Here is an 11,314-nt window from a genome sequence, read left to right as displayed (position 1 = left end):
CCCTCCCTCTCTCTCTTCCCCCCCCCCCCCCACCTCCTTCCACCTGACAGAGACCATAAATAACCCAGGCTCCCGGTGTTCCCAGCTGAGAACAAAGTTGAAAGTTTGCCTGAAGCTCGCTGCCACTCCCTGTCCTGCCACTTCTTTGTTTTCTCCTGTTTTTCCTCTACCTGGGCCAGCCGGCTCCTCATTCCTGTGGGAGAAGAGCCACCTCCCAATAAAACGCAGCACCTCGCGGGCTGGCTCTCCCTCGGTTTAAGGCTGTCTCGGTTACCCAGCTAGGCGCTGAGCATTGGGATCAAATTACCGAAAGTCTACACTGGAGCTGCCCTCATATTTACATACAAATAACTCAGGGCTTGCATTTATGTCACCGTTCCGTCCTGCTAGAGGCTCGCCAGAGGAGTTTTTAATCCAATCAGAAGGAGCTCTAAAAGGATGTCTGCGGAGTGATCAAAAGGATCTTAATCTGAATTTGGAATAGCTGGGGTTGGGGGGGGGGGGCGTTGTTTTGTTTTGTTTTTGGTCTGAAATATTGAAAATCTTCGACCTCTGATGAGTAGGAAAACATGTGTAATTCCTCAATTGCCTACGAGGAGAGGAGACGGAGATGCTGAGAGGAACTCGGCGGTGGTGGTGAAGACGGGGGATACAACCCAGTCATTGGTTTGTTTGGATTGATTTGGAGGTAAATTCTAAATCGCTGGTTCAGGAATTCCTGGAAGCATCAGGAAAACATCCGACCCACCCCGCCTGGTGAAAATGGCTTTACGACTGAGTAAGCTCTTCTTTAAGTTGTACTTGGTGTGCGCTGTTTCGGGTCTTAACGAGGTGATTGGGCAAATTAGCCTCATTGTAAATAATTACGTAAATAATCGCTTAGTACAGGGTTGCAGAAGAACGTTGCTCTGTTTAGTTTTTACATTTGCAAAAACAGTAGACGACAGTGTATTTTTAGACTTGATTGGTAGTTGAAAAGCTGAGCTCCTGTGGTTTCCTGAGTTTAAATGAATGGAAATTATAAATGGTACTGAGAAAGGAATTGGAAAATATGGCTGGAGCAGATGAATCACTTACCTTTGAGAAAACATAACATAGAGGCTTTTGAAATCTCACTCGGCCTGCCAAGTTTGTGTCCAGAGAGAGAATGAGAGTCATAAAAAGGAGAGCGAGGTTGCCTGTTTGCGGAAGGAACTTTTTTCCACAGCCTGTGCTACATTTTGCAAGGATGGGAACCGTCCCAGAGGGCAGAATGCATCTGGAAAACCTGCCCTGTCACTCTTGGAATGTGGTTTTTCTGTGTGAGGTCATGCTATGCACATGTAGCTAGTATTTTATATGATTAACTCTTTGCATTGATGGCTGAAGAGCGATTTATATAGTCCTGTTTTTTAACTGCTGAAACCCCATTTTGGTCTCTATAGGAGAAGCTTCTTTCCAAGGCGGGGTCAAGCACGGGGGGCAGCCCCACTGGGCTGTTAATTTGATAGGTTTAGAAACAGTGGAAAATTGTTGTGATTCAGGGTTACCCAGCGGAGCAGTTATAGTTCAGATTAAGAAATTTTCTAGTTTTTTACATAAGCCCCAAACTGAAATCTTTGGTGTGAGGAGACAATTTAAACAAAAGTCCATTCTCACACATAATGTCTAGAACAGTAGAGAAGTGGTGGTTTTTATTTTGCATCAATGTCCACTCAAACAAGCTGCCCTCATCACAGTGAGTTGAGGAAAACAGACATAAAAGATCCTTCTTTCTAGTCAGCCGCGGGTAAGGGGGGAGGAAGGAGTTAGGGAAAAAGTTTTAAGATTGGTACTTCACACCAGGCACTCTTTCTGCTTCTTAAATTCACTCTCGAAATTATGAACTAACCTCTGCTTCTACTTTTTCCTGCTAAACGGAATTACAAATACAATCCAGGAGAGAGGAAAAGATCACTGTGAGAGAATGGATAATTTGCTGATGACCAAAGGAGCGGATTTCTCCACAACAGACACGTTTTCAAAAGGGAAGCGTCTGATTCTGGCTTGCTTTGTACATCCGCAGGCGAAGATGCCATGACAGGGGACACTGACAAGTATCTGGGGCCACAGGACCTTAAGGAGCTGGGCGATGATTCCCTGCCTGCCGAAGGCTACATGGGCTTTAGTCTGGGTGCCCGTTCTGCCAGGTATTTTATTGTTGCTGCTTTTTTTTTCCATAGGTAATTTAAAACAATCATGATTTGTCATAAACCAAAACCATTTTCATTTTTCCCATTATCCCCAAATGTGCTCTTTGGATGAGGATATGAATTTGGTGAAGTGTTCTCAATGCCAATGTACATGCTCTGCTGTACATGCTCAATGTACGTTTTCTTCTGTGGTTTTCAGTCCTTGATTGTATGTGATTGACATGTTAACTGTTCCTTTCCCCCCTGCCTGGCAGTCATGCTTCAAGCAGAGTAGCGAAGGAGTTCACAGACAAAACTGGGAGAACCAGTCTGGGTTACATGTTTCAAAATTAAATTTTGTTCTATATGGAAAGAAAAATCTTATTTTCCAATAAGTAAGAAATCATTGTGTTGATTGTTCACTATTCTCTCTTCATTGCTGAAATAATTATTCAGGACGGAGACTTAAAAAGAGCATTTTTGTTTTTAAAAATATTGTTTGTTAGAATTGCTTACCAAGGGTTTGAGTATCTCTACTAAAACTTGACTATGAGTATGTATAAAAGGGACATGTGAGGGGTGTAGCAGTGACTTGCCAAGAGTCATAGACAGGAGTAGTGGCAGATTCAATCCTTACAACTAAAGCGTAAAACTTTGGTATGTGGAAAACCTTGGCTCAAATTTATCTGACACTGGTTTAAAGAAATAGGACCTTGTCCAGAAATTGGGGACTTCTTTTCCCTGGTTGGATTAACAGCTTGTTTGCTGACAGTCAAGTTTTGTTTTTTGTTTTTTTTTTTTTTTTTTTTTTTGACAGTCAAGTTATTTTAAAGCTAATAATTAAACCACCTAAGCCAGAGCCCTGGGGACATTTTCCTATAGTTTAAGTATCTGTTGTAAAAAGTTTCATTGTCTAAGAGTAAATGTCACTTCCCACAAAGTAAACCTGAGAGTTAATTCTCAGTGTCCTTGATGTGGCCAGTTTAGCTGCTGAATTGATGTTTTTCAAGTTAGTCTTTTTTTTAAGGGAATTTTAGATCTCATGTAACTCCGTAGAATTCTTGCTTTATAAATATATATAGTATATAAAAGGCCTTAAAATCTTCTTGTAACTGGTGTCATGAACAAAAATGGGAGATTACTTTTTATAATATGTAGTACTTCATGTATTCACAGATAACAAGTTATAACTGAAAACATGCACAATCTTAAAGGATGTCAAGGGAAATTCTATTTGGAGATTTAATTATTTTTATACTAGCTGATTCTCTTCCTGAGATAGTATATAAAAGATAACATTTTGTGGATTACTTATTTGTATGTAGAAAATTGTAGCAGCGGACATTCAGTGAGTGATGAAACCAGAATATTGTCACATAATTCTTTCCCAGGACAATTTGAAGGCTTTCACACTTTTGCTTTTGATTGCACCATTATTATTATTATTATTATTATTATTATTATTTGTTGCTGTTATATGTAACTCATTTTTTTATACATTGACAACTCATGTTATGCTCAGAGGCAAATATAAAAATAATTCATAAAACCAATATGTTTTAAGGTATTGTTAGAGTATTGCCAAGTATAATATTCTGAGTGTAACATTTAAAAAGGAATACATTAAATGTTTAACTCATTCAACCATAACATTTTTTTCTTTTTTCCCTGTCTGATTTTTTTTTTGCTTTCTTCTCCTGTTTTTTCTAAAAATACTTTAAAATAGTCCCAAGATCAGGTAAGAAATGGCACCTTCCCAGTGTTCTCTGCCCTTCCCCGATTCATTTTTGCATTTTTATTTTCCTCAGCATTGTGATGTTATGTGCTGTGTTGCTCTGCTCTATGCTTTTTATTTTCCTGCTCATCTCTCGCAAATCAGTTTTCTGATTCTGAAGAAATTAGCAGATAACTAGATATCTCGTAAAAAATGTTACTCATGCGAAATTGCCTGAACACTTGGGGAATTTCTTTCCCTTACCAAGTTTGTGTGGTGCATGAAGTAACTGGAGAAATTTCACTGGACTTAAAGAAAGTCTAGAAGAGCCGTTTGTTTGCTGGTTGCCGTTTTGAGTTGGGCTACGCACATTAGTATAATTTTAAGAATTCTCAGGCATGCGGTTTTCTAACACTTCCTGTATTTAAAACTTAGGGTATACTGATGGCTACAAATAATATAGTTGACCTTTTTAAAAAAACTATTTAATGCTTTCCAGATCCCCATGCAAATAATGTCTAATTTTAGTAGCTGAAATTACTTCGATGTATTAAGGATTCTGAGTGAAGCTTGATGGATTTAATTGTCTCCATCTGTCTAATGTAAGTTGGTCTGAAACAGTCAGGAATAAGAACTGTGGACAAATGAAATGAAGACGTCTTTAGGCCTTTCTGTTGATAGGTCCCAAGTCTGTGCTCTGTTCTGTGGTCCACAAGCCTGTGTAAGTTAAAAGAAAAAGAGGATGTTTAAAATGTATCAACAAATCTTAGATATTTTTCAGAACTGAAATGAAAATAAGTACGTAATTATTTTTTGAATTTTTAAGTCTTTGTCCACATCTAGAGTAAAATTGTTCTTACATACAACCAATATTAACATCCACTGTAGAAACCATAACTTAAAGAAATGAATGTCTGATGCCAAGGGTGAGCTTCTCAAATCACATCACTGGGCCAAAACAGAACTTTGCTGTGAGCACTTAGAAGTTGCACTGTGTGGTCGTGTAGCCCCTAGTGACAGGGCTAATTAGATTACAGCTAGTTAAAAAAAATAAATACAATGAAAAATTCAGTTCTTCAGTCACTAGTCGCATACCAGGTGCTCGGTGGCCACTCGTGACCACTGGACACTGGACTGGACAGTGTCGGTTTAGGACACACTCATCATCGCCCAGAATTCTGTTGAACAGTGTTGAGTTAGAGTAGAAGGAGAATATCTGCTTTTAGGAAGTTTATATTGTACTTGAGAAAAGGTAAAGGGGGGGCTAGAAACAGGAATAACTGAGAGAGAGGTTGGCAGCTGAAATGGAGGGAGGGGAGACAGAATTATGAGTCGTAAGGTTGGGCGCTGAGGGCCCGGCCAGGTAAGCTGTCCTCCAGGGATAACGCTTACTTCTTTTCCCTTCTCGCTCCTGGGTCTAATATGGTGACTAGCTCAGAATTGTCACTTAGTAAATATTTGTTGAATACACTACGTAATGTCTGTAGAATTACAGTCACTTTGGAGTCTGAAACCCCTCTAAGATTCTGGTGAAAGCTAAAACTCTAATCCTAGAAGGATGGACCTACCCATTTATATGGACACTTGGAATCATACCTGTAAGTCGGGGGTCTCTGTGTATTGATATTAAAATGCCCACTTTGGGGTAATCTTTAGTATAGTAAGTGCAGAGGGGAAAAGAAATTGTTTTGTGCAAAGCGAAGGAGTCATTCCTTATTTACTGCTTTGCACTTTTCCCTGTCTAGCCCACGCACGGCCAAGGCCAGAGTCTGACTTAGTCTTCTGGTAAAGATTCAAGCAGCCGCATTTACACTCAGACAATTTATGAATTACATAGGAAGCGACAGATGCCAACTGCCATGGTCCTTGTCCACCATACCAAACTATATGACACCAGAACAAAGGAGCTATCTGTCTGCCGTGCTAGCTGTAGGATGTCCCATTGCTGAGGAGCCAATTATAGACTACAGCTAAGTGGTTTCATATTCTGTGCTCTATTCCAAGGAGGACAGGGGCAGGAAGCCCCAGGAGGCAATGAAAAGCTGCCTGGTGACAGCCTACCACGGCAGGTGAGATAGCGAGGCAGGCAGGTGATGGCCTCACAGCCTCTCTCCTTTGTGTTCCTGTAGGATCACAGGTGTCCGCCAAGGCTCGCATCAGTCTGCATGTCCTATGTGGATATGTGCAGGCTTACCACGGTCCCTTACTCGGTTGCTTTTTTTTTTAAAAGATTGAGATATAATTGACATCTCTTCTTAGCCTTTTAGCTAAGATCAAGTGTGGAGATATAATTGACAAATAACTTTATATTAGTTTCAGGTATACAACATGATTCAATAGATGTATCTATTGCAAAATGATTATCACAATAATTCTAGTTAATATCCATCACCACATGTAGCTACAATTTTTTTTCTTGTGATGAAAACTTTTAAGACCTACTCTCATAGCAACTTGTTCAAATATATAGTACAGCATCATTAACTATAGTCATCATGCTGTACATTATATCCCCAGGATTTATTTATTTTATAACTGGAATCTTGTTCCTTTTGACCACCATCAACCATTTTGCCCTCTCCAACCCCCTATTGCTTTTTATTTTATTTTTAAAAAATTTTTTAAGTGAGAAGCAGGGAAACAGACTCTTACAAGTGCCCTGACCGGGATCCACCTGCCAAGCCCCCTACCAGGCAATGCTCTGCCCCTCTGGGCAGCTGCTCCATTGCTCTGCAACTGAGCTATTTTAGTGCCTGAGGCGAGGGCGCCATCCTTAGTGCCCTGGGCCAACTTTGCTTGAACCAATCATTCGAGCCATGCCTGTGGAAGGGGAAGATGGAAGGGTGGGCTGGGGGTGGATTCCTGACCAGGAATCAAACTCGAGACTTCCACAAGCTGGGCCGATGCTCTACCACTGAGCCAACTGGCCAGGGCCTGGTTTTTAGTTTAGAGGTCAGTGTGGTGAGTGGCACTTCAGGACATAATAAAGCTTGTACTCTGGGAAGTTCAGGGGCCATGTAGAGGGTTTGAAAGGGGCTAGAAAGGAGAAGAGTAGAAGGAGCAGTGAGAGAAAAACAACCACACATGGAATAAGAATTTTCAAGGCCAGAAAGCTGGCAAAGAAGATCATGTAGGATGTTATGTATTCATAGCACTACTTTCTTCTTAACGCTTTCCACAAGTAGCAACTATAAACCTCTGGATAAGTTAAGCCCGTATCTAGTTCCCAAAGACATATAAACATTTATATGATCCATTTATAGCAGACATAATTTCATTCAGTAGTACAAGGTAGACAGATATGGACTAGAAAGTGAGGAGACCCTAACATAAGGTTTTACCATAGAAAAATCTCTCAGGGTATCAGATTATCTGGAATCATCTGGTTCTTCTAAATTGTCATGTTGGTTTGACTTTCTCACAGTGCAACATCCAAAGTTTTCATGCATTTCATGATCTTACATATTTAACACCAGTTTGCCTAATTTTAAACAAAACCTGATCATGAGATTGTCCAAGCTAAAGAGATTTTATTTTTACAGTGTCTTTTTAAGAACACCTTTTGTTGATATTTTTAGCCATCTTGCCTGTTCTTAAAGTTGCATGAATTAATTTTCTTTTATTCATCTCATGATCATCTCCCACTCTTGAATGGTTAACTGTAAATACAACAGCCTCCGCTCCTTCAGTTCGGATAGGTCTTACACCTTGAACAGAAGCTCCTATGCACGGGACAGCATGATGATCGAAGAACTCCTTGTGCCATCCAAAGAGCAGGTAGGCATTGTTTTAACAATATTTTTTTATTGCTATTCATTTGTATGTTTGAATCAAAGTCTTCGTCTCATGACAAAACTGTATTTCTGCATGTTTGATTTTGCATTTGTAAATCTTCCTGTACTACCAATTAAAGAAAAAATCAGGCCCCGGCCAGTGGCTCAACAGATAGAGCATCAGCCCAATGTATAGACGTCCCCGGGTTCAATTTCTAGCCAGGGCACACAGAAGCAACCATCTGCTTCTCTTCCTCTCTTTCTTCCCCTTCTTTCCCTCTCCTTCTCCCACAGCCAGTGGCTCAATTGCTTTGAGCATGACCCTGGACAGTGAAGATAGCTTGGTTGGTCCTCAGGCACTAAATTTAGCTCAGTACTCGAGCATCAGCCCCAGCTGGTGGTTGCCCAATGGATCCTGGTTGGGGGGTCTGTGGGAGTCTGCCTCAATATCTCCCCTCCTCTCACCTAAAAAAAAATCAATTGTGCCATATATGGAAACAACCTTTTCTTCTGGTGAGTCTCTAAAATCCCACAGAGAGAAACTCAGAAGGTCTTAGGAAAGACATGGATCTCTTCTCTCATTTCTAGAGAGTTAATAATAATTGGTAGCTAGAGTTGCTGACATCCACATGAATATTTGATTTTGCTAAACAAACTTTGTATGCATGTTGGAATTTGCTAGAATTGTTTTTAGCAAGTAGTTAAGCTTAGATCAGTCATGTTTTTGATCCCTTAGTTTCAAAGCTGACTGTAATGGGCCTCTCAAGATGTTATAGTATTTTGCTCTCTACTAGAATCTCTGCTGGGTTCATCAGGTGTTAATGCAATTTCTTTTTTTCAATAATTGGTTGACTAGATATTAGTTTAATATAAGAAGTCCCAGCAACATAATCCTGCTGCATGTGGACTTGGGATGATTCATTATTCTAGATACACAAAATACCTGATTTTAAATTTGCAGTCATGAATTGATAATAGATGAAACTGTTTGGACCATAAAACTAATTTTAAAGGTGGTTGATGATATTTAAACAATGTTAATGATTGGTGAATTGATGCTGGACTTATTCACTGCCCTGAAAGTAAATTGGAGCAGATGAGTAAGTGATAGTCACTTACCACCAAGTTAGAGATTAAACAGTAGACAGTCAGACCTTTGGGACTCCCACATGTCTGGAGATGCTGATTCCCAGACACACAGATAGATGTACATTGTACTTCACAAGGACATACAATAAACATTTTATCATACTTTACTCTCTGTCAAAGTCTCTTAGCAAGCAGGCCTTGCAGAGGTGAATACAATGGCTATTCAGTGTTGGGTCAGTCAGACAAAAGCACCCTCTGTGGAGTGATTACAGGTGCCATAGCATGTCATGGTATCAGTGGGTGTTAACACTAAAATATCACTTGTCTCAAATAATGACTAAAGTCTTGGGTATAAGGTATTGCCCAGGCGTTGGTGGAGATTTTCTGAAGAACTCTTTGCTTGGTTGGCTATGATCATTATCCTAGTCAGGTAGTCCTGATCTCTTCATGTTCCCAATTGAAATAAGATATTAGTGGGTTGATTGATAATACTTACAAGTGTAGAAATGCCTGTTATTCACTATGCCCTAAAGAAACCCCACAAAACTTATAGAATTGCAGGTAAAAAGAGATTTCTCGTGTATCAGTGACATTTTTCTCTTACATAAAACGTGTGCCTAAGTCTGTAACAGAATAGCAGATCTGTCATTGAACCTAATTATGGTTTATGTTTCTAAGTATATATTTGCTTTGGGGCAAGGACCTGAAATTGAGACTAGCACCACCATCACCTGGACCTTACCATTATTGCCAACAGGACCAGGACCCCATCACTGCCACTTTCATCTCCACCACTGTGACCACCATTATTACTGTCGTAGTCATACTACCTCCCAAGTTCTGTACATCATTCTTAAAGTACTACACAAATGTGTGCAATAGAGCAAGGGTACAGGCAGACTTCTGAGGGCTCTCACACCATTACCTATTAGCTTCTATCAAGACCTGCTTATTTAAGTAGAGTGGCGGGGCAGCATTTACTCAGAATAAAGCATTTCTGAAAAGAAATAAAGGATAAAAAGAAGTTTTGAGGTGAAACTGATGTTCTTTTGTTCAGTCTGTTACTGTTTCTATGTCAGAAGCACCTCTGTGGATGTCACAACACTTCTGTAGACCAATCAGGGAAAAGGAAGATTTAGGACATCTTGAAACCTTTACAAAGAAATGTTAAGTTGATAACTACAGATAACGCAGGAAGTGGCTTTCTTTAAAGACCACAGGGAGTCCTATGACCTGACAAGCATTCCTTGTGGAAAGAGCATATTTAATGAGCATACAGCCTTACTCCTGGCCACACGCATTCATGATAAATTTACCAGAGATTTGAGAAAAATATGAAAGGTATAAAAACATTTTAGGGACAGATAGGGGCATTTGAAAATATACTAACTATACTGTTAGAAAGTCATTAATTTTTTTAGCAGTGTTACCGGTATTGAAGCTGTCCAGAGGAATGTTTCTATTCCAAGGGTATACATGTTGAAGTTTACAGGAGTGAAGTAACTATTAAGTCAGCTATTTATTTTCACGTGGTTCAGCCACCCTCAAAAAAGTGTATGCATGTGGGGAGAGAGATGGAAAAAAAACAAATATGGCAACATGTTAATTGTTGAACCTTGTTGGAGTGTTTGTGGATATTCCTTATACCCTTTTTTCAACTTTTTTGTTTGTATAAACACCTTCAAAATAAAAACTTGGAGGAAAGATGAAAACAAATTCTGAAAGAGATGTTATTAACCAATAGTCCCTAGTGTCTTATTTATTATAGAAGAGAGAGAAAAGGCTAATTCCTCAAAAGAAAGGCTTTCAGAAGCAAGAGCCCAGTTATACTATGCAAGATCAATGAGAAGTATTTACTTTAGAAGTTCAATGACATACTTTATATCAGAATTTAGGTAAATAAATTTTAGTTTATGTCTGTCATGCCTCTAAATCCATATTTATAACTTTCAAAATGGAGTTTCTGCACAGTATTTATTTTGTCTAAACACATGCAAAAAGTCTTCAATACAGTATTTAGAATTCCTAAAGCAATGTTACATGACTTCCTGTCAGATTTAAAATTTCCCTGTCATTACTCAGTTAAAGTTGTCTTGATAAGATAAGACAAAAAAGGAATACAAAAGAACTTTGTGCACTTCTTTTTCTTAATGTGAGTAGACCTCACCCACACAAAGCCTGGTGGCTTATTATGCTGCTGCTGACTAACCAGTGTGCACATTAACCACAGTTACAGGGCACTTACGACTCTGGATAATGTACACAGACCCACCCTCCCCCTTCTCCTAAGAAGTGCTGGTTGAAGGTAGGTGCAGAGGCCAGAGCTGGGGAATAGAGGTGGGAAAATGAAGCCTGACTTCATTCCTTGCTGGGCCTTAATCAGGATCAGTCTGTAAACCACTTCATTCCCATCCACCCCTCCCACCCTGATCAAGAGTGGACTCTATTTTTTTTACTCTTTACTGTGGTATAGATTTTATCCTTGAACTCCCTGTTCTTTCCCTATTAACCTTTTAATCAAGAGCCACCTGTAGATATGCTTCTGAAAATCATATGCAAATAAGTTATGTCTTGCGTTTGTCAGAAGC

The 11,314-nt window shown here is 39.6% G+C and overlaps 1 protein-coding gene across 24 annotated transcripts in view; it reads left to right on the top strand.

Annotated features, from left to right (window-relative positions):
- ANK3 (ankyrin 3) overlaps positions 1–11,314 on the top strand; it is a 755,326-nt gene that overhangs the window by 637,484 nt on the left and 106,528 nt on the right. For 21 of the 24 annotated variants that reach the window (XM_066348428.1, XM_066348429.1, XM_066348430.1 and 18 more), the window contains 2 exons: positions 2,045–2,168; positions 7,539–7,641. In XM_066348428.1, the coding sequence (XP_066204525.1) occupies positions 2,045–2,168; positions 7,539–7,641 (227 nt within the window). Of the gene's footprint in view, positions 1–98; positions 779–2,044; positions 2,169–7,538; positions 7,642–11,314 lie in introns of those variants that run through there. The other 3 variants (XM_066348434.1, XM_066348441.1, XM_066348448.1) reach the window with 2 other exon arrangements.

This window comes from Saccopteryx leptura, chromosome 9 (genome assembly GCF_036850995.1).
Source record: "Saccopteryx leptura isolate mSacLep1 chromosome 9, mSacLep1_pri_phased_curated, whole genome shotgun sequence".
NCBI lineage: Eukaryota > Metazoa > Chordata > Mammalia > Chiroptera > Emballonuridae > Saccopteryx > Saccopteryx leptura.
Note: the sequence above shows the minus strand (reverse complement) of the source record. Positions and strands in the feature narration are given on the sequence as shown.